General features: G+C 41.3%; 1 protein-coding gene and 1 pseudogene across 1 annotated transcript; both read left to right on the top strand.

Moving 5' to 3' along the window:
- Nucleotides 1-1,152: 1,152 nt before the first annotated feature.
- On the top strand, nt 1,153-11,956 carry LOC109205005 (uncharacterized). Its single transcript, XM_019367312.2, has 11 exons — nt 1,153-1,198; nt 2,884-3,176; nt 4,005-4,152; nt 4,784-5,072; nt 5,832-5,976; nt 7,744-7,888; nt 8,519-8,717; nt 9,475-9,619; nt 10,309-10,476; nt 11,208-11,352; nt 11,859-11,956. Exons 2-11 carry the CDS (start codon nt 3,045-3,047, stop codon nt 11,882-11,884), a joined length of 1,542 nt encoding a protein of 513 aa, XP_019222857.1. The 5' UTR covers nt 1,153-1,198; nt 2,884-3,044; the 3' UTR covers nt 11,885-11,956.
- A 6,114-nt stretch (nt 11,957-18,070) lies between these two features.
- LOC100697567 (protein FAM98B-like) lies at nt 18,071-22,864 on the top strand (annotated as a pseudogene).
- The last annotated feature ends 791 nt before the right edge of the window (nt 22,865-23,655 follow it).

Here is a 23,655-nt window from a genome sequence, read left to right as displayed (position 1 = left end):
AGGTGATTTCATAAGATAGCAAACATGTTTATGTGGAATGAGAAAGCCTCACTTACATCTTTAAAAACTAAAAGGACCAGTTGGTGAAGGGTGACTTTGAATATCTAAGAATGTTGTTTTATTGTTACACATTAACCAAGACTCACTTCCCCCTGAGAGAACTCCTTGGTACAGCATTGAGTCATCTTTCTAGTCCCAGTGTTTCCACTTCAAAGTCTAAATTGCCTAAAGAAGGAAAAGATCATACAAATATTATCTTAAATATAATTGGAATAAACTGGTTTCAATGTTTCATTTTGATCTTGCCAAACCCAAAGTTGTGCTAAGGTAAAGCTCATTTTGACCAGATGTTCTAGTAGTCCACAGTGATGTATTGAAATAATTTCAAGATCTTGTACACCAGTTTAATAAACAACAGTTTCAATTGTTTTATCTGAAACTCCACCCTCAACCATCTGAATTCTGCAGATAGTTATGGATTAGATTAAGTACCTGTGAACTTTAGGAAATGTTATTTTAACATCTTCTCTGTTGATTCAGAGCCTGGACAAAAAGGCCTCTTGAGTTTTCAAAAAAACAAAAAAAACAAAAGAAAAAACATGAGAAAGTGGTTTAAGTCTGAAATTGGATGAGAAAGGACTTCTAGGAATACTGAAGTAACGGCTGATGCAAAGAACATCTTGATCAATTTAAGATTATGAATTGCTTTTAACAAGCTGGGACCACATCCTTATTTAAGTTTGATAACAGCAGATTGAGGAAGCACAAATTGAAGCTGCGGTTTGGGAACGGCCTCAGAGGGGACTGGCAGCAGATCCCAGGCCAGGCAGATCTAATGAGAAGTGACTGAATTGGGGAAAAAAGGAGAGAAGTGTTGGGCATGAAAATGAGTACAAACAGCTTGTTGCGCAGGAGGCATATACCAGTGCATGAGGTGTGGTCCTGCACCTGAAATTCAGATAAATTATCTCCAGTTATTGGACACCATACAAGTTTTGAGAATAGGGGTGAAAGATGCAAAAATATCCTTTGCTAAAGAGCTTCTGATTTCTTTCCACTGTTCTGCAGTGATGGACACAACATGTGGGGCAGAGTTGAAGTTCCGATTTTAATTGGGAGTAACCAGAATTGACAAGATCAGATGTGATTGTTTCAGAGGGACAGCTTGTGTTCAGCAGCTGGAGACAAAGTTGGAGAGGTAAGGCTGAAAAGGTTTGGACATGTGCAGAGGAGGGATAGTGTATGTTGAAGATAGAGGTGCCAGGCAGGAGGAGACATGAAGATTCATGGATGATATCTGATTTAGAGAAACTAAATCACATGCAAACAATAATTAACTTATTTTATGACACACATGCGTTTAAATGTGTTATTTCTTCTTAAACATTCTTGGAAACATATTTACTTACCACCCAACTTAACTAGAAAAAAAAATCTTATTGACTCAAAAAGTAAAGGCAGAGTATTTGCATCCACAGACCATTTTTACTTATACACACCAAGTGATTTATTTTACTGTCAAATATAAGGGCTCATATCCAAGCCAAGGTCAGCAGAAATTACTTATTCTTTTGCGAAACGATTATTCTATTGCAAAAGTATTACAGTCAGTGCACAGTCATATTTTTGTCATCTCGTTGCCATTACTGGTGCGCTTGGTGTCCACATTAGTGACACTCTTCTTGGTAGTCGGATTTTAATTGGGAGTAACCAGAATTGACTAACGGTCACCGAATGTAAAGTAAACGCTTTACATTCAGCGACCGTTGGAGAATCCCCAAGTTTGCCAACCGCCAATAGCATTTAAAAATTTGTCTCCCGAGTGTCCCACTGTTTTTTATTTAAGCAAATATGCCAATAGTAAGCAGAAGCCGGGCGTCGAGGATGCCCCCTCCAGCCAGGTAACACTTAGGGTTTAATTCCCCTTTTTTAAAGAAAGGTAGAGTAGATATTTTTAGTTAGCACAAATGCTAACGTTTAGGTAATGTCATAGTGCCGTATGTTAGCTAGGAAAGTGCAGGTCATGAGGTGCTTCAAGTAGCTTATAAAGATAATTTCAATTTAAACCTCAATTGCTGGTTAATCTGGGTATTGCTCAGAAAGTTACTGTGTTATGAAAATGATGAAGGTCATTGTCTTTATCGTGGTTTCCTCTGTAAAAATCCCCACATGCTAGCGAAGCCAGTAGAGTTGCATCAGCTTCTATAGTTTTGTCTTCTAACCTGCAGCTAAACTGAGACTTTATTCTTCCGAGTTATAATTAAATAAGTCGCATAAGGGTTGGAAGTATTTCTGTTTCTCTTCTCCTTGTGGGAAGTATAATCCCTCTGTCCTCATTTCTCTTTCACTAAATATATCCAAAACTAAGCTGAATATATAGCTGAAACTAAGAATTGCAAGAACACTTTTGACTCTTGGTGCTTAATAATTTGTACCAATGTCTCCACCTGTAAGGCCAAGCTGCATAGGGAAAGACTGATTATTTTCCACAGTGACATGTTGTTTAAAGTTCACTTTGAACACAGGTGGGCTTACTTTATCCAGCTACAGGATAACACTTTTTCTTACCAAGTGAAGAACAGATCCCAGGAGGAGACGCAAATCCCTTTGTGGTTGCATCAAGAAGAGCATCTGAATATTATTCTCGCTTGTGAATAAGTGATCAGCTGAAAGTAGCTCTTTGTTGTCTTACTAGTGTGGAGATATTCTCCGAATCAGAGCTTCACCTTTATCTAAGCTTTCATAAACCTTTGCTGTGATTCGGAGTAATAGCTGGAATAACAGATGTCAGCTCATATCTGTTTTTGATTGTGTTTGGACTAAAAAGTTCTTAACAAAACGCTTTTGTTACAGCCGGGCTCCACCATCCCCACCACCTATGGCCCGGGCTCCACCATCCCCACCCTCTACGGCCCGGGCTCCACCATCCCCACCCTCTACGGCCCGGGCTCCACCATCCCCACCCTCTACGGCCCGGCTCCCCCCCCCACCCCCACCTCTACGTCCCGGCTCCGTCCGCTGTCGGCACACCATCTGGGCAATGTATGTTTGCCCAGATGGCGTCTACAGCCACTGGGGTGGCAGTAGGGTCGGGGGTAGGCGCCACAATCACACAAACTATGACGGGAGGTTTGGGTGGAGGACAGTCAGAGCCTGCCAGGCCTGACATCACTCAGGTAAGCCCAGGTTTAGCCAGCCACAGGACTGGAACAGTTTCAAGGAAGATTAGGGTGTCTGAGACACGGTATGCAGGGCCTTTGCACCACAGAGCAGGTGAAAAACAAACACCACATTTTATGTAACACATGGATGCAGTTACATGCACTGTGGTAGCTCAATATAATAACAGCCAGATGGAAACAATATGGTGAATATTGAGACTTTTAACTAAAAGCAGTGAAGGAATCATCTTGCTTTCATTAAGACTCTTGAGTGCAATCCGTGCTGGTCGATTAGAGATGAATTACTCAATCTGGGTTTGTTTTTTTTGTTTTTTTTTTATGTTTACACATGTGATAAGTTTAATTTGAAAATACAGACACAGCTGCTGCTGAAGGAAAACATCAGTTATGAAAAATATTTGGGGTGTTTATAACCAAAACAAAAGTCCAAAGGCCAAATGTGGTTTATTTACATTCACACAAGTGCAGGGAAATATGCATAATGATGTTTGTCTCATTAACCCTGAACCCAGTACATCACTATTATCTTTATGCAGTTACATTCATAGTAGAATTTAAGATATGAGTGATGACCAATCATTTACTCTGCTTTTCTTTATGACAAAAAGGACTGAGAAACCACACGAACTTGAGCAGATTGAGGATTGCAGTTTTAGATATTTCAGCATTTTTATCGATAGATGTGTAAATATATTTACTTTGTGTCATTGATGGAAGATATTCCATCATTGTGATACAGAACTGAAGCTCGTTCTGACATGTTAAACTCTGTTTTGATCTTTATCACACACATGATTTAATTCTCTGTCTTGTGTGTATTAGGAGCCGTACCAGCAGGTGGGGCCTCAGCAGCAGCAGCATGCCTGCTCCGAAGAAATGAGGAGTTTTTTGGCCTGTGCCTTAAATATGAGCGACCTCATGGTGTGCGAGGGCTCCAGAGAGGCGCTCAAAAGGTGCATTTTTGCAAATGGTAAGTGAAACACGTCCAGGCTTTGTATAAATGGAGACTGCTTTGTGTCTTATAGTCGTTGCTTTTCATCATTATTAGTAATTTGATATATTTAAAGTGAGTGTAGTTATGAAATGCTATAGTTCCTGTTGCATTTGCGGCAAGCTAAACATTTACTACATATGGGGGGTAGACGCACAAGCTGTTGCACATTTTCAGCATGCTCCTTTCATCGCACATAAAATTCTGTTTAAGTACTCGATCTTTCTCATGCATATTAAATAGATCGACATCAGGCTGTTGCTTTTTCAGTCTCATTTTTCTCTTTTCAAACGGAGTTTAACCCAGCAAGCATCGAGGCTTTGAATGAGCCCTTAGTCGCTCACATATCAAAGCCAAATCCCTTTGTGGTTGCATCAAGAAGAGCATCTGAATATTATTCTCGCTTGTGAATAAGTGATCAGCTGAAAGTAGCTCTTTGTTGTCTTACTAGTGTGGAGATATTCTCCGAATCAGAGCTTCACCTTTTATCTAAGCTTTCATAAACCTTTGCTGTGATTCAGAGTAATAGCTGGAATAACAGATGTCAGCTCATATCTGTTTTTGATTGTGTTTGGACTAAAAAGTTCTTAACAAAACGCTTTTGTTACAGCCGGGCTCCACCATCCCCACCACCTACGGCCCGGGCTCCACCATCCCCACCCTCTACGGCCCGGGCTCCACCATCCCCACCCCCTACGGCCCGGGCTCCACCATCCCCACCCCCTACGGCCCGGGCTCCACCATCCCCACCCTCTACGGCCCGGGCTCCACCATCCCCACCACCTACGGCCCGGGCTCCACCATCCCCACCACCTACGGCCCGGGCTCCACCATCCCCACCCTCTACGGCCCGGCTCAACTGGAACAGTTTCAAGGAAGATTAGGGTGTCTGAGACACGGTATGCAGGGCCTTTGCACCACAGAGCAGGTGAAAAACAAACACCACATTTTATGTAACACATGGATGCAGTTACATGCACTGTGGTAGCTCAATATAATAACAGCCAGATGGAAACAATATGATGAATATTGAGACTTTTAACTAAAAGCAGTGAAGGAATCATCTTGCTTTCATTAAGACTCTTGAGTGCAATCCGTGCTGGTCGATTAGAGATGAATTACTCAATCTGGGTTTGTTTTTTTTGTTTTTTTTTATGTTTACACATGTGATAAGTTTAATTTGAAAATACAGACACAGCTGCTGCTGAAGGAAAACATCAGTTATGAAAAATATTTGGGGTGTTTATAACCAAAACAAAAGTCCAAAGGCCAAATGTGGTTTATTTACATTCACACAAGTGCAGGGAAATATGCATAATGATGTTTGTCTCATTAACCCTGAACCCAGTACATCACTATTATCTTTATGCAGTTACATTCATAGTAGAATTTAAGATATGAGTGATGACCAATCATTTACTCTGCTTTTCTTTATGACAAAAAGGACTGAGAAACCACACGAACTTGAGCAGATTGAGGATTGCAGTTTTAGATATTTCAGCATTTTTATCGATAGATGTGTAAATATATTTACTTTGTGTCATTGATGGAAGATATTCCATCATTGTGATACAAAACCTAAGCTCGTTCTGACATGTTAAACTCTGTTTTGATCTTTATCACACACATGATTTAATCCTCTGTCTTGTGTGTATTAGGAGCCGTACCAGCAGGGGGTCCCTCGGCAGCAGCAGCAGCGGGCCTGCACCTGTGAGCTCAAGGAGTTTGTGGCCTGTGCCCTGGGCGACCTCAAACTCTGCGAGGGATCCAGAGAGGCGCTCAAAAGGTGCATTTTTGCAAATGGTAAGTGAAACACGTCCAGGCTTTGTATAAATGGAGACTGCTTTGTGTCTTATAGTCGTTGCTTTCATCATTATTAGTAATTTGATATATTTAAAGTGAGTGTAGTTATGAAATGCTATAGTTCCTGTTGCATTTGCGGCAAGCTAAACATTTACTACATATGGGGGGTAGACGCACAAGCTGTTGCACATTTTCAGCATGCTCCTTTCATCGCACATAAAATTCTGTTTAAGTACTCGATCTTTCTCATGCATATTAAATAGATCGACATCAGGCTGTTGCTTTTTCAGTCTCATTTTTCTCTTTTCAAACGGAGTTTAACCCAGCAAGCATCGAGGCTTTGAATGAGCCCTTAGTCGCTCACATATCAAAGCCAAATCCCTTTGTGGTTGCATCAAGAAGAGCATCTGAATATTATTCTCGCTTGTGAATAAGTGATCAGCTGAAAGTAGCTCTTTGTTGTCTTACTAGTGTGGAGATATTCTCCGAATCAGAGCTTCACCTTTATCTAAGCTTTCATAAACCTTTGCTGTGATTCAGAGTAATAGCTGGAATAACAGATGTCAGCTCATATCTGTTTTTGATTGTGTTTGGACTAAAAAGTTCTTAACAAAACGCTTTTGTTACAGCCGGGCTCCACCATCCCCACCCCCTACGGCCCGGGCTCCACCATCCCCACCCCCTACGGCCCGGGCTCCACCATCCCCACCCCCTACGGCCCGGGCTCCACCATCCCCACCACCTACGGCCCGGGCTCCACCATCCCCACCCTCTACGGCCCGGGCTCCACCATCCCCACCCCTACGGCCCGGGCTCCACCATCCCCACCCCCTACGGCCCGGGCTCCACCATCCCCACCCTCTACGGCCCGGGCTCCACCATCCCCACCACCTACGGCCCGGGCTCCACCATCCCCACCACCTACGGCCCGGGCTCCACCATCCCCACCCTCTACGGCCCGGCTCAACTGGAACAGTTTCAAGGAAGATTAGGGTGTCTGAGACACGGTATGCAGGGCCTTTGCACCACAGAGCAGGTGAAAAACAAACACCACATTTTATGTAACACATGGATGCAGTTACATGCACTGTGGTAGCTCAATATAATAACAGCCAGATGGAAACAATATGATGAATATTGAGACTTTTAACTAAAAGCAGTGAAGGAATCATCTTGCTTTCATTAAGACTCTTGAGTGCAATCCGTGCTGGTCGATTAGAGATGAATTACTCAATCTGGGTTTGTTTTTTTTGTTTTTTTTTTATGTTTACACATGTGATAAGTTTAATTTGAAAATACAGACACAGCTGCTGCTGAAGGAAAACATCAGTTATGAAAAATATTTGGGGTGTTTATAACCAAAACAAAAGTCCAAAGGCCAAATGTGGTTTATTTACATTCACACAAGTGCAGGGAAATATGCATAATGATGTTTGTCTCATTAACCCTGAACCCAGTACATCACTATTATCTTTATGCAGTTACATTCATAGTAGAATTTAAGATATGAGTGATGACCAATCATTTACTCTGCTTTTCTTTATGACAAAAAGGACTGAGAAACCACACGAACTTGAGCAGATTGAGGATTGCAGTTTTAGATATTTCAGCATTTTTATCAATAGATGTGTAAATATATTTACTTTGTGTCATTGATGGAAGATATTCCATCATTGTGATACAAAACCTAAGCTCGTTCTGACATGTTAAACTCTGTTTTGATCTTTATCACACACATGATTTAATCCTCTGTCTTGTGTGTATTAGGAGCCGTACCAGCAGGGGGTCCCTCGGCAGCAGCAGCAGCGGGCCTGCACCTGTGAGCTCAAGGAGTTTGTGGCCTGTGCCCTGGGCGACCTCAAACTCTGCGAGGGATCCAGAGAGGCGCTCAAAAGGTGCATTTTTGCAAATGGTAAGTGAAACACGTCCAGGCTTTGTATAAATGGAGACTGCTTTGTGTCTTATAGTCGTTGCTTTTCATCATTATTAGTAATTTGATATATTTAAAGTGAGTGTAGTTATGAAATGCTATAGTTCCTGTTGCATTTGCGGCAAGCTAAACATTTACTACATATGGGGGGTAGACGCACAAGCTGTTGCACATTTTCAGCATGCTCCTTTCATCGCACATAAAATTCTGTTTAAGTACTCGATCTTTCTCATGCATATTAAATAGATCGACATCAGGCTGTTGCTTTTTCAGTCTCATTTTTCTCTTTTCAAACGGAGTTTAACCCAGCAAGCATCGAGGCTTTGAATGAGCCCTTAGTCGCTCACATATCAAAGCCAAATCCCTTTGTGGTTGCATCAAGAAGAGCATCTGAATATTATTCTCGCTTGTGAATAAGTGATCAGCTGAAAGTAGCTCTTTGTTGTCTTACTAGTGTGGAGATATTCTCCGAATCAGAGCTTCACCTTTATCTAAGCTTTCATAAACCTTTGCTGTGATTCAGAGTAATAGCTGGAATAACAGATGTCAGCTCATATCTGTTTTTGATTGTGTTTGGACTAAAAAGTTCATAACAAAACGCTTTTGTTACAGCCGGGCTCCACCATCCCCACCCCCTACGGCCCGGGCTCCACCATCCCCACCCCCTACGGCCCGGGCTCCACCATCCCCACCACCTACGGCCCGGGCTCCACCATCCCCACCACCTACGGCCCGGGCTCCACCATCCCCACCCTCTACGGCCCGGCTCAACTGGAACAGTTTCAAGGAAGATTAGGGTGTCTGAGACACGGTATGCAGGGCCTCTGCACCACAGAGCAGGTGAAAAACAAACACCACATTTTATGTAACACATGGATGCAGTTACATGCACTGTGGTAGCTCAATATAATAACAGCCAGATGGAAACAATATGATGAATATTGAGACTTTTAACTAAAAGCAGTGAAGGAATCATCTTGCTTTCATTAAGACTCTTGAGTGCAATCCGTGCTGGTCGATTAGAGATGAATTACTCAATCTGGGTTTGTTTTTTGTTTTTTTTTATGTTTACACATGTGATAAGTTTAATTTGAAAATACAGACACAGCTGCTGCTGAAGGAAAACATCAGTTATGAAAAATATTTGGGGTGTTTATAACCAAAACAAAAGTCCAAAGGCCAAATGTGGTTTATTTACATTCACACAAGTGCAGGGAAATATGCATAATGATGTTTGTCTCATTAACCCTGAACCCAGTACATCACTATTATCTTTATGCAGTTACATTCATAGTAGAATTTAAGATATGAGTGATGACCAATCATTTACTCTGCTTTTCTTTATGACAAAAAGGACTGAGAAACCACACGAACTTGAGCAGATTGAGGATTGCAGTTTTAGATATTTCAGCATTTTTATCAATAGATGTGTAAATATATTTACTTTGTGTCATTGATGGAAGATATTCCATCATTGTGATACAAAACCTAAGCTCGTTCTGACATGTTAAACTCTGTTTTGATCTTTATCACACACATGATTTAATCCTCTGTCTTGTGTGTATTAGGAGCCGTACCAGCAGGGGGTCCCTCGGCAGCAGCAGCAGCGGGCCTGCACCTGTGAGCTCAAGGAGTTTGTGGCCTGTGCCCTGGGCGACCTCAAACTCTGCGAGGGATCCAGAGAGGCGCTCAAAAGGTGCATTTTTGCAAATGGTAAGTGAAACACGTCCAGGCTTTGTATAAATGGAGACTGCTTTGTGTCTTATAGTCGTTGCTTTTCATCATTATTAGTAATTTGATATATTTAAAGTGAGTGTAGTTATGAAATGCTATAGTTCCTGTTGCATTTGCGGCAAGCTAAACATTTACTACATATGGGGGGTAGACGCACAAGCTGTTGCACATTTTCAGCATGCTCCTTTCATCGCACATAAAATTCTGTTTAAGTACTCGATCTTTCTCATGCATATTAAATAGATCGACATCAGGCTGTTGCTTTTTCAGTCTCATTTTTCTCTTTTCAAACGGAGTTTAACCCAGCAAGCATCGAGGCTTTGAATGAGCCCTTAGTCGCTCACATATCAAAGCCAAATCCCTTTGTGGTTGCATCAAGAAGAGCATCTGAATATTATTCTCGCTTGTGAATAAGTGATCAGCTGAAAGTAGCTCTTTGTTGTCTTACTAGTGTGGAGATATTCTCCGAATCAGAGCTTCACCTTTATCTAAGCTTTCATAAACCTTTGCTGTGATTCAGAGTAATAGCTGGAATAACAGATGTCAGCTCATATCTGTTTTTGATTGTGTTTGGACTAAAAAGTTCTTAACAAAACGCTTTTGTTACAGCCGGGCTCCACCATCCCCACCCCTACGGCCCGGGCTCCACCATCCCCACCCCCTACGGCCCGGGCTCCACCATCCCCACCACCTACGGCCCGGGCTCCACCATCCCCACCACCTACGGCCCGGGCTCCACCATCCCCACCCTCTACGGCCCGGCTCAACTGGAACAGTTTCAAGGAAGATTAGGGTGTCTGAGACACGGTATGCAGGGCCTCTGCACCACAGAGCAGGTGAAAAACAAACACCACATTTTATGTAACACATGGATGCAGTTACATGCACTGTGGTAGCTCAATATAATAACAGCCAGATGGAAACAATATGATGAATATTGAGACTTTTAACTAAAAGCAGTGAAGGAATCATCTTGCTTTCATTAAGACTCTTGAGTGCAATCCGTGCTGGTCGATTAGAGATGAATTACTCAATCTGGGTTTGTTTTTTTTGGGTTTTTTTTATGTTTACACATGTGATAAGTTTAATTTGAAAATACAGACACAGCTGCTGCTGAAGGAAAACATCAGTTATGAAAAATATTTGGGGTGTTTATAACCAAAACAAAAGTCCAAAGGCCAAATGTGGTTTATTTACATTCACACAAGTGCAGGGAAATATGCATAATGATGTTTGTCTCATTAACCCTGAACCCAGTACATCACTATTATCTTTATGCAGTTACATTCATAGTAGAATTTAAGATATGAGTGATGACCAATCATTTACTCTGCTTTTCTTTATGACAAAAAGGACTGAGAAACCACACGAACTTGAGCAGATTGAGGATTGCAGTTTTAGATATTTCAGCATTTTTATCGATAGATGTGTAAATATATTTACTTTGTGTCATTGATGGAAGATATTCCATCATTGTGATACAAAACCTAAGCTCGTTCTGACATGTTAAACTCTGTTTTGATCTTTATCACACACATGATTTAATCCTCTGTCTTGTGTGTATTAGGAGCCGTACCAGCAGGGGGTCCCTCGGCAGCAGCAGCAGCGGGCCTGCACCTGTGAGCTCAAGGAGTTTGTGGCCTGTGCCCTGGGCGACCTCAAACTCTGCGAGGGATCCAGAGAGGCGCTCAAAACTTGCATTTTTGCAAATGGTAAGTGAAACACGTCCAGGCTTTGTATAAATGGAGACTGCTTTGTGTCTTATAGTCGTTGCTTTTCATCATTATTAGTAATTTGATATATTTAAAGTGAGTGTAGTTATGAAATGCTATAGTTCCTGTTGCATTTGGGGCAAGCTAAACATTTACTACGTATGGGGGATAGACGCACAAGCTGTTGCACATTTTCAGCATGCTCCTTTCATCGCACATAAAATTCTGTTTAAGTACTCGATCTTTCTCATGCATATTAAATAGATCGACATCAGGCTGTTGCTTTTTCAGTCTCATTTTTCTCTTTTCAAACTGAGTTTAACCCAGCAAGCATCGAGGCTTTGAATGAGCCCTTAGTCGCTCACATATCAAAGCCAAATGACTTTGCACTATTCTAAACTCCTGTAATACCCAGTGTGGCCATAAGGGGGAGCCTTAACCTAAGTATGTTAAGTCAGTTTAAACAATTTAAAGTATTAACTGTCCTTTTTTGTCTCTTTCTACAGGTCTGTCATTAGAAGACCTGCTTTAAATCAATTTTTTCTAATATTATTCTTTGATTGTTTTGTTTTTTTAATGGTTTCATTTCATTTCATTCATTTTTTTTTAAATTAATATCTTGAATCAATTATAAATCTACTTAATCACTAATCATTGTAAAATTTAATAAAGTGTTAAATTGTAAATAGACTGGTTCTTATACCCTGTTTTTCTATTTTACTCAAAGCTACATGTATTTCTCTGCATATATACACATACAGAAGCTCAGATGGCCTGAGCTTCTGTATGTATGGTGGCAAAAGCAGACGCACTGTACATCAGGGCCCAACACGCCTCACTGCCATTGTTTCCATTGTTCCTGTTAGTTTGGGGGCAGCTGATGTGGCGTAAGTGTGACGAGGAGGCTCACATACCTCCTGCAGTGAAGTCCAACGAGGGACACGTGTGCTGAACAGCACACTCAGACCTTGAAGCACTTGTGTTTAAGAGTGTGTGCACAGAGTCAGACATGAGAAGAGGAAACATGTTTGCATTTGTTCAATGAAAGCCAAACTTGGTTATAAAATCTATTACTGAAAAGATGACTCAGGCCACAGAGGAGCATCACCCTTTACTTCAAGATTTTCTGATCTAACATTTGCTGCCTATTGAGTTCAAGCTACACAAGCAGAACCATCCACCATAAAACCCTCAGTGAGGTTTTAAATCAAAATAATCCCTGACACCAGGGATACTGCATATAACACTGCAGCAAACATCAGCTGCATCAGCAAGACACAGGATAGTGCTGAGAGCAGTAAATAGTGTTCGGCGTAAATGGTGTATTACACAGCTGAACAGGAGACATGACTGTGATATTCTTAGTTGAGTTCAAGTTCAAATTTTATTCGCCACATGCAGTGGCAGGTTGCCCTGCAGTGGAATGATCCCGCCCCCCGACCTTACACACACAACACAGACATCACATGGGGATACAAGTCAGAGAAAGGTTGCATTACAGAAAAACAGTGAAATATACACTACAATGGGAAAGTGCAAGAGGAAAAAGAGACCTCTACTCATGCTGGGCTATAGGAGGACAGCATGAGAACAGGAAACAAAAAAACTCCTCTGCACAGAAAGCACATAAATGTCCACAGTACAACATTATGGAGCACGTGACCAGCAACAGGGGTGGGTAGGGGATGAGGAGTAATCCTAGGCAAACACATCAGCCATCTTGGTCAAAGGAGTTTGCAAAGAAAAGCGTCTGGACTTCTTTGAGTTGCTTGAAGACGTTTCACCTCTCATCCGAGAAGCTTCTTCAGTTCTAAGGTCAAATGGCCGAGAGTCCCAGATTTAAACCCAGTGGGAGTATCCCCCCAAGGAGGGACAAAGGACCCCCCCCGGTGATGACCTGGATGACTGAGAACCTTCACAGACATCAGCCATCTTGCCACTGCGCCGTCTCTCCAGCGCGGGTCCAGACCCGCCCATGTTTCCCAGGAGGATACAAGCATCGAAGGCGTTGGAAGGGGAGGGGGGATGAGTGTGTGCATATCAGTGTATGTGTGTGCGTGTGCGTGTCCAGAGTTCAGCTGAGACAGTGTCCTTCGCCCTGCCAGGCTAAGTAAACAGTCTTCCAGCCAACCCAGGTGGCCTGAGTTCATTCTCAGCCACTGTACTTAATGATAATTTGACAAGATAACAGACATTAATTGATTTAGTTAATTTGCTCATAATATCCACCTCAGATCAGAGGATGGAAGCTGATGTTAATGCATCCTAATAAATGGAGCTGTTACGTTTCAAACATCTGTATTCTAGCATGACAACTGAGATCTGATTTAAAGTTAAATTTGAGTAGCAGAAAATAATTAAAACTACACTAATTTAGACAATCAAAAGTAAAACGTCTGAACATCTTTTAAATACAGTGAATTGTTGATTTTCACTGCTGATGCTTTACTGTGTAAGCAGCCTTATAGTTTTAACAATGCTACACAGCCATGGTTTTATGTTTTGCATGTAAAATCTCCAAATGAAGAAAGGAAAAACCCAAATGCTAAACACACAAGGAAAGGCTTTATGAATGAATGAATGAAGCCTTTATTTGTCACTTGCAGTTGCCTGCAGTGAAAAATTGACCCCTTCCGACCATACATATATTACACAAACATCACATATCACTTATCTAATATCTGTTTAGTTGCATCCCACCTTTCAAGGTACTTAATGCCAGCAGATTTATCTTTGGTTAACACAGCAGGCTACACTAGACCTCTGGTGACCCCTAACGGGCAAACAAACGCGTATTCCGTCCTCATAGGACAATTTGTTCCCCTCAAGAAGTGAGAAAGGTGTGATGTGTGCGGGCAGAGTGAAACCTTTTTCATTATATCACGGGAGAAAGTTTTAAAAAGATGCTGTCAAATAGAGACGCATAAAGTGGGAAGTTGAGGGAGAGTAAATATTACAGGAACAGTTTGAAACCTTTGAAAAGCTAAATGTACTACTTTATTCACTAATTCTGTAACAGAAAAATAACCTAAACTTATTCATACAAACTGTAATGTTTTTCTGTTCTGCTTTTGCTTTTAATTTTTTTTTAATAATTATGTTGTTGTTGTTTAAAAAAACACGATTACTTATTTTCTTTTTTTAAATTGGGGCAAATAATACTGTTAACTTTTATAATTTTTCATACACTTGTTCCACAATCTTGTACTTTTGTGTTCATATTTTGTAAAATCGTTGGACTTTCTGTACTTTATCCTTTATTAATTCCCTCTCTAGTGAATGACTTGGTTATTTATGAAGTTGTTGTGCGCACTCCGACCAGCAGGGGGCGGTGAGCGTGCTGGGTGTTAAAGGAGGAAGCACTCCTTGTAAACACACGTGAACTTCGCAGAGTAAAGAATAAGCTGTGCACGCCCGCTTTCGTGGAGAGGAGCGCGGGGACAGTTTCAGCCATCAAAGCTCTAGGATGATTAACATGTTTGATTTTCGTCGTTACGAAACGCAGGCGCCTCCGTCCGCTGTCGGCACGCAGGCCGGGTATGTTCGTTCAGATGCACAGACTATGTGCACGTTAGCATATGCTACTTCCGGTGCGGAAACGCCTGTGGGGAGCTTTGTTTCCGGTGTCCTATTCGCGCCTTGTTTACGGTCTAAAACAAGTTAAGCAAATGAATGAATCAAGCGGCGATTTACATTTCTATAGATGTCTTGGGCATTTACCCAATATATCTGTAAATGATGTTCATCGACTTGTCGATATTTTTCCCCCGCACCTCAGAGCAAAAGAGAAAAGGGATTCAAATGTTATATTTCTCAGCTGTCCCTCGTTTATCGCGGGTGTTATGTTCTAAAAATAACCAGCGATGGGTGAAATCAAGTAGCCAGTTTTATTTTTTGACACGTGGACATCGTGGACATACAGTACTGCACTTCAGAGTCACACTGCTAGCGATCGATGCAGCGATTCTGTACTGCACAGGAGAGACGTCACGGAGGAGATTGTCTGCAGCGATCAGGACGCAGGACACGATGTGATGTAAAAAAAAAAAAAGCATGCAAACTTGCTCTAAAAATCTGCAAAACAGCAAGGTGAAAGGTGAACTGCGTTATAGCGAGGGACCACTGTAATTTTGAAGGTAAGTCACAACACACCCTTCATAAATACTAATGCAGAGAAACCCTTACCAGCAATCATTCATTTTTTGTGTGGCTTTTTTTCATGGTTTGTTAACATGCTGTGTAGGTGTGTACTTGACTAGCTGATATCGACATAATGGGGAAACATCTGGTTTGACTATTGTTCACCTGTAGTTTGAATGCTGAACATTTGCCCGTTTAAATGTCTTCTGCATGCAGTAATGCAGTTCTGCTTGTGTTGAGTGATGTAAACAACTGATCGATCTAAACTCTTTAAATGTCAAAATTGATCATTAGATTTTTTATGACACAACAGTGGTGAGTGTTCCCACCTTCTCCTCTTTGTAACTTAACGCAATCTTTCCGTTTTCGAGTTTTGGACATGATTTTGGAGTATATCTTCGCAGTAGCGATTGACCGCAAAGTAAAGCTACCGGAAATGTACAACCCTACATCCGGTCTCAAACCAGGAAGTTAGCATTTTCTCGTGCACAGGGTCAATCAGCCAAGCCATGACTGGAGGTTTCAGTGGAGGACACTCAGAGCCTGCCAGACCTGACGTCACATAGCAGGTAACAGTGGCGTGTCTAGAAAATTTTTGTTAGGGGGGCCAGGTAGGGGCACAGATTTGGAGAAGGGTGGCAGATGTAATTGGCAGATAATGTTAAAAAAGAACTTTCTACCAACCGTTAACCATAATTCAATAACCCTATAAACCTAATAACCGAATGCGCTTTTAACTCTTATTAGAATGAGATTTTAACCACTATAGTGCAAAGTTTTTAGATATTGCGTTGATAAAGTACAAGAGATACAATCAGTGCTTTGTCATTGTTTATTCAGCATTCAAGGACAGCAATATTTGCATAGTATTTTTATGGAAATATAGTGCACATATGTTTTGGGCAAAAACATTTTTGAATATTAAAATACGAACATTTTTAACATACAATTGGCAAATTAGCCAATGCCAATGCAAAACTTTATCTGCCTATTAAAAAAAGAAGATAATCTTCTCACAAACTGGTGTTTGATTTTGAAACAGGAAAAAAGTGGGGAAACAAATGAAAAGACTAACTTTTGAATGAAACCTGAAAGCAAGTAAATACTTTCTATGCTGCCTTATGGTAAACTTTGGTAATATTGATGTATAAAGAACAACACTGGCTGATGATGAAATACAGTCAGCTGGCATGGTGACACGGCCAGTATTAACCTGCAGGGCTGGACTGGGACAAAAAATTGGGCATTTTGACCAGAGACCGGCCCACCAGGTATTAAAGCCATAAAGCCTTTGAATGAAAACAAATGCTGTTGTGACAGTGATGTAAAGTCTTGTTGGTATATGTATGATTTCTATACATTTTACGTCAGATAAAAACTTTGTTCGCAAGATTCAGATAATTATTTAATAAAAGCTAGATATTTTAAATGAGAATAAGAAAGAAAAGTATTTCTTTGTGCCCCCCTTTCCCTGTTAATGCCCTACCTGGCCCCCTGGCATAACTTTGCTAGACCCGCCTCTGCACAGTTACCAGCTGTCAGCTACACAGAAAAGGATCCTGGTGTTATTGGTCTCTCAGAAACAGTTCATAACTTCCCTTCAACTCATTCATGTCACCTAAAAGGTAAACCTGTTTCTCCATCACCTGTTCAGCTCTGATGATTCAGTAAGGACATCTCCTGGTTTCATCTTCATGTTTCCCTCTCACCTCATATCCAAACCGATATCATGACCAGCAGATTTTACAGCTGTGGCTCCAGCAAACATCAGCTGATACTAGAAATTAATATTAAATAAATTCTATCAACAGCTGATCAAGCTTAAATGTGCTGCTGTTGTTTAGCGCGACATACGCCGGTTTCCTCTTTCTGGTGCAAAGTGGGCGATAAACAAACACGAGAGAAAAGCCGATCAGCTGATCATTGATCAGTTTCATGATTGAAGTAGCAACAGGAGAGAGAGGGGAGAGAATGAGAGAAGAGGCAGCTGTGCAGCGTAAAGACAGAATAACTCCAGCTTTGTGTCTTTTTTTCATTATTGCTGAAGTCCGGGACAAACTGTGTTTCTTCTCAGCTCAATACGAAACGTATAATATTTTCTCTGAATGAGGGACCATTCCATTTTTAAGAAGCTGTTGGCAACTCTACTAACTAACCTTATGAATAAAATAAAGTTCACTATCAGTAACATCACAGCACCCACCCAGCTGTATAGAAACTCCGTCATGCTAGCTAGCACGCAGTACGAGTTTTTGTAACTGACTGTAAAAAGTCAGCACAACGAAAATAAACTCCACCTAAACTTGGTTTATATCTGAACCAGATAGACTGCAGGTCATAACTTCTTACCTGAAGTTCAGTTCACCTGACACTCGGACCGGCGGCTGCCTCGGGTCTCTCCTCCTCCTGCCTCCCCTTCCCTCATCCACCTGCTGGCCTCTGTGGAAGCTCCGCCATAGCCACCACCAAACAACAAGTTATTTTTACACATCGGCCAGCATCTGGCCAATCCACCACCTCTCATTGTTCATTACAAAAAAAATAAATAAGTCATCAGCCCACCGTGCAAATGCCCGATATGCTCGATGGCCAGTCCAGCTATGTTAACCTGTTAATCTTTCGCCGAAAAATTGTTTTCTGCGGTGCTGTCTTTCATGCTTGGCTCTCCTACCTTTGCTAACATGATGCTCATAGCGCAGAAGCTGATGCTGCATTCACTTACACTCGGATATCTGAGCTTCACTGTGAAAACATAATCGTACATTTGATATTTCATTGAATTTTATTGTTTTAGCTTCGGGGTGGCACCTGGGGTGGCCAGTCTGGTTGGGGGGGTGGCCTGTGCCCCCCCAGGCCACCCCGCTGGACACGCCACTGCCAGGTAAGCCCAGGTTTAGCCAGCCATGTTTGATTTTCTTCCTTACGAAACTTTAATTTGAGAAGAGAAACCTTATTCTCTGCCTGCTTTTTGGGCTTTTGATGTATAATGACACTTGCCGATACGCCTGACAGGTGAATAGGTAATCTCACCTGTCGCCTCCACTTACTTCCTGGTCAGGTACCCGGGCAGCCGCTGCCTTTCCCGGTGCAGATGTGACGAGCTTCCCTGTCCGCTGCTCAGCTGGCTGTGCGCAGAGCTGAGGGACTCTCTGCCCGGAGCTACGAGGTGAGGCTCAGGCCTGAGATTTTCATTTATAAATCTTTGAGAGAGGCTTTTTTATGTTTAACCATTGTCTTTAATACAGCACACATTCTCCCAAGGAAGGAGGAAACCATCTCAGGATTGTGAATTTTTTACTGTCTCACGCAGAAGGGTCACTGTGGTCTCAAGTGGGCCGACCCAGCAAAGCAACTGCTTAAGAATCGACCTAACTTTTTATGTAATGTAAAACAAAATGCAAGTCCTTTCTGAAAACATCCACATTAATTCACCAAACCAGTTACAGAACAGCCGATTTAGATGCCTTTAATAAATAAAAATAACAGGATATTTTTTACACGTTGACAGATGCTCTACAAAAGCAAAACATCTTCACATGTAGAGTAGAATTGGATTTGGAAACATTTGGATAGTGACACCATTTTCATAATTTTACCTGCAGTTAATTTAATATGAAACTACTGAGATGCACTTCACATTAGCTGTAATTTATATGCATTATATAACTACAACCAAAACATGCTTTAGTAAACAAACTGATGGTTACTATGTTACAAATATAAGCCATGAAAAAAATCAGATCTTTCTGACTCAACTTGCAGTGAAATGTGTTAAATAAACTGGCTTAATTGTCCCTTTTTAGACTCAGGAGGGTCAGGTGATGTGCTGCTGGCGGGAGAGCTGAAAAATGTACTATCAAACATATCCTCTCCCCTCGCTGTGCTGACCTCCGAGTGTTGAACCCGTCCACTCTCAACAAAGTCACTGGTGAGAAACAGAACTGTGGTGGATACTGTTGTAGTAAGAACAGATGATTGCAGTGCTCGTGGATTTTGATGGTTCTTAAAACCTCTTTTGCACATCTTGCAGAGTTCCTTGTATCAGAATTGCAAGCAGCTCGCATTATCAAGTACAAAGAGTCACATCCTGACGAGCGGGCGACAGAAGCGGACTCTGAAAAAGAGCAGCGAGTTGAAGATCTGAGCCGTGACTTTTGTGAGGAAAACGAAGGCGATGACGGTTCAGGTGAAAACAGGAGGAAGGCAGAGATGCAAGCAGAATGGATTTTACTTCTGCGTGCTCTCAACATGGACGCCTCCTCTCGGTTTGAGGACGTTTTGAACGAGGTAAGCTTGAAATAACAGAGATTGAGCCATGAATAAATTGCGAATACAGACTGAGAAGCATTGAAAGAGGAGTTTACAAACATTTGCTTTAATGCAGGTGAATGCAAGGCTTTCTCGCCTACCAAGTGGAGACATGACCAACCCTCTTCTCAGCAGCAGCCTCAGCTCAGAGCAGTGGGTAAGGTGCCAGGCCTGTTTTCAGCTCACAAGACTTTAGACGTGACTCTAATGTGGCATTTACATCTTTGCCTCTTCCTGTTTCTCAGCTTCAAGTGAAAAAAATGAATGAAATTTTCTCCGAGGACTATCGGCGTCGGCGACAAATGATGGTCACGCGCTTTCAGGTTACGCTTGAATCATTTGCATGGGGAGAAAAACAAAAGGTAGGAATGTTAAATAACTCTGTTTATAAACTCCTACCGAAGGGGATCATTTGCCTGTTAGCTGGGTTATTTTACTCTGAGCCTTGGTTCATCTCTTCAGTCCATTCCCTTTTAATGAGAAAATCTTAGTTCAGCAGTGGTAGTGCATGAGGAAGCTTTGGACTGCCCATCTATCTGCAGAGGGCGTCTCCTGTCAGATGTGGGCACTATAAAACTTGCGCTCTTGTGGCTCTTGCCTGTGCTATTGTCAGTCTGTCAGCCAGCTGCAGACAAGAGCGAAATTCTAACATGCAAAGAGCTGAAGTGAAACAGAATGTTAAAAACAATGAAAAGTGTGCACTGTAGCCCCTTCCTCAGCTTTTCATAATGTATTTTTTCCACTTCTGGTGAACTCTGCTGTACCTTATTCCGGCCCACTTTTCAACCAATCAGCATTTAACTGATGCACAGTGTCGTCCACATCGGGCACTGCACAGTTGAGATTTTGTTCGATTGCAATGGTGATTTAAAATCCTGTCTCCAGAGGCAAATACTGACACAACCTTGGTAGAATAAATTAAGCATAAGGCAGATTTCTTCTACTTGGGTGCCCCTCGCAAACAGAAGCTTTGAACAGCAGGTGGGGTTTTTACATCGGAAGTCAGATTTTGGAGCTGCGAGTGATTTCGTACCCAAGTAAACCCCATGGCAGGCTTCCAGGCAGTGTCTGGAGTATAACATAATGATTATTCATTTATTTACTGTGCTTAAAAATGGCACCTCAGCACAGAGAGCCTGGTCAGTACCACGTGTATGGTTTATTTAGCAGTCACAAATACAGAACAGTGGTTGTACAGATTACAAGTTCTCACCGCAGCCAGCTTGGATTACAAAGGTAGGGTTGATGTGATGTCTCTGACTTTTTACGTGGGAAGTCCGACTTGATTCAGGGTTTTAGCTGAAAATTCCAGCTGCAAACTTGAAATTTCCAACTTCTCACTGAAAATGGAATATAGCACGAATCCACGAGATGACCATTTTAAGGGTGTCTTTAGCGTCTGATATCAGTTGAATGCAAGAGTAGTAAAGAAGTGTTTGAAACTGAGCGTTTAGTGTAGTCTGAAGCCTAAATGTTTAGTTTACAGGGATTACTTGTTCATATGCTTACCTCATTTGAAACTTTGACTGTTTAAATATGAGAATAAATACAAAAGAAAATATGGCACGGAATAGGTCCACTTTAATGTGACTGAGAATGAAGAAAACCAGGTTAGAGTAACATTTGTGAAGACACTTAGCGGCACTCTGAAGTTTATTTAATGGACAAAATGAGTTGCGGTTCTTCATTTGCATCTGCATCAAATATCTCCAAAATGCATGAGAACCCTGCCTTCTCTAACACCTGTAACAAGTAGAGTGTATGTAATAAAGGAGATAAGCAGCACATCTGAAGCCTCAATCTGAGATTTTGACTGTCATCATCTTATTTTCATCTTCAACCTGAAGGAGGGTGGATGTGTGTTCATGCAGGAGTGATTGAGAGTTAGGCATTCCCTGATTCATCATCTTTTTCTTTTTTTAAATCCTACTTGGTGCCATAATTGATCAAATCAACGCCATGCTGCAGTAAATAGGACTTAAAACTGCTGACTGAGATGATAAATTCATTACGAAGGCTCATAAATTTTGTGAGAACCCATTTGTCTAATGTCGTCTTGCAAACAGAGGATTTCCCATTAGGAGAAAAAAATGTAGTTTTACTTCACTCTTTAGACCTATAGGCTATGTTGAATCTTTATATACAGTAAATGTCTGTTACTGTCTGCAAGATCACTGCGTTATTAGGACAACACTGACATCGTGTGGTCTGACTGAACTGCAACAGACTACTTTTATGTCAGTCGGCTTTAGGCCATCCTCAGAGCATGTGCTGGTGACGCAGAAGATAAATATCGGACATCTCCATTTAGTCCATCCTTTATTTACAGGAGCGCAGTGCTGCGCTGGCTTCGGCACCTAATCTTGCGTCCCTCATTGGCTCCTCCCAAGTGTCTCCATCTCTGCTGCTCGCTGCCAGAGAGGATCAGTCCTTCATTGACCCGGTCAAAGCTGGAACAAGCACCTCTGTTTACAAGGTACAATCATGAATGTGTCTGTGATCCTTAATGAAGATGCCTCTGACTCCAGCTAAGTAAACATTTTCTTTTTCTTTTCTTACTTTTGTTGTTGTTGTTGTTGTTGTTTTTTTTTTTTACTGTTGTCACTAGACGTTGATGGGCAGTGTGCCAGACAGAGGAGGACGACCTGGGGAAATTGAGCCTCCTATGCCAGCATGGACAGGGAGGAGCTCGAAAGGCAACAGAGGGGGACGAGGAGGCGGACAATCTCATAAGCATAAGAAGAAGAAAGGGAAAAAAGATTAACTTGTCCATCTTTTTGGCCTTACTCATCAATTTAAGAAATAAGTGATCATTTTGCTTTATTGAAATCCTTGTTGCGAGGTAAACTACGATTGGGAAGTGCTGTATATAATTTTGTAGTTATAAATCTGTGTATAATTTATAGTTATAAGTCATGCACATACCAGATTGTGTACATTTCTATAAAAGCAATGAAGTACTGGTACATGACCAGATATTTTGGTAAAAGAGCAGAAAATGGAAAAAATGTTGGCTTTCCACATTTATCAGTAGGTTTGTTTAAGAATAAACCTCTGAAACACACATCTATTGGTATTTTGTGCAATTTACATTAAGCATTGTTTAAGGATTATTGCATGAATATTTTATGCTCACTTCACATTTTGGAGACAAGAGGTCCCCTTGCCTTTTTTAGGTGATTTCCTAAGATAGCAAACATGTTTATGTGGAATGAAAAAACCTCACTTACATCTTACAAAACTAAAAGGACCAGTTGGTGAAGGGTGACTTTGAATATCTAAGAATGTTGTTTTATTGTTACACATTAACCAAGACTCACTTCCCCCTGAGAGAGCTCCTTGTTACAGCATTGAGTCATCTCTCTAAGTCTAAATTGCCTAAAGAAGGAAAAGATCATACAAATATTATCTTAAATATAATTGGAATAAACTGGTTTCAATGTTTCATTTTGATCTTGCCAAACCCAAAGTTGTGCTAAGGTAAAGCTCATTTTGACCAGAAGTTCTAGTAGTCCACAGTGATGTATTGAAATAATTTCAAGATCTTGTACACCAGTTTAATAAACAACAGTTTCAATTGTTTTATCTGAAACTCCACCCTCAACCATCTGAATTCTGCAGATAGTTATGGATTAGATTAAGTACCTGTGAACTTTAGGAAATGTTATTTTAACATCTTCTCTGTTGATTCAGAGCCTGGACAAAAAGGCCTCTTGAGTTTCCAAAAAAAAAAAAAAAAAAACCCATGAGAAAGTGGTTAAAGTCTGAAATTGGATGAGAAAGGACTTCTAGGAATACTGAAGTAACGGCTGATGCAAAGAACATCTTGATCAATTTAAGTAACAATATAGCTAC

This window comes from Oreochromis niloticus, linkage group LG14 (genome assembly GCF_001858045.2).
Source record: "Oreochromis niloticus isolate F11D_XX linkage group LG14, O_niloticus_UMD_NMBU, whole genome shotgun sequence".
Lineage (NCBI taxonomy): Eukaryota > Metazoa > Chordata > Actinopteri > Cichliformes > Cichlidae > Oreochromis > Oreochromis niloticus.
The sequence above is the reverse complement of the archived record's forward strand: the minus strand, read 5'-3'. Positions and strand labels throughout refer to the sequence as shown.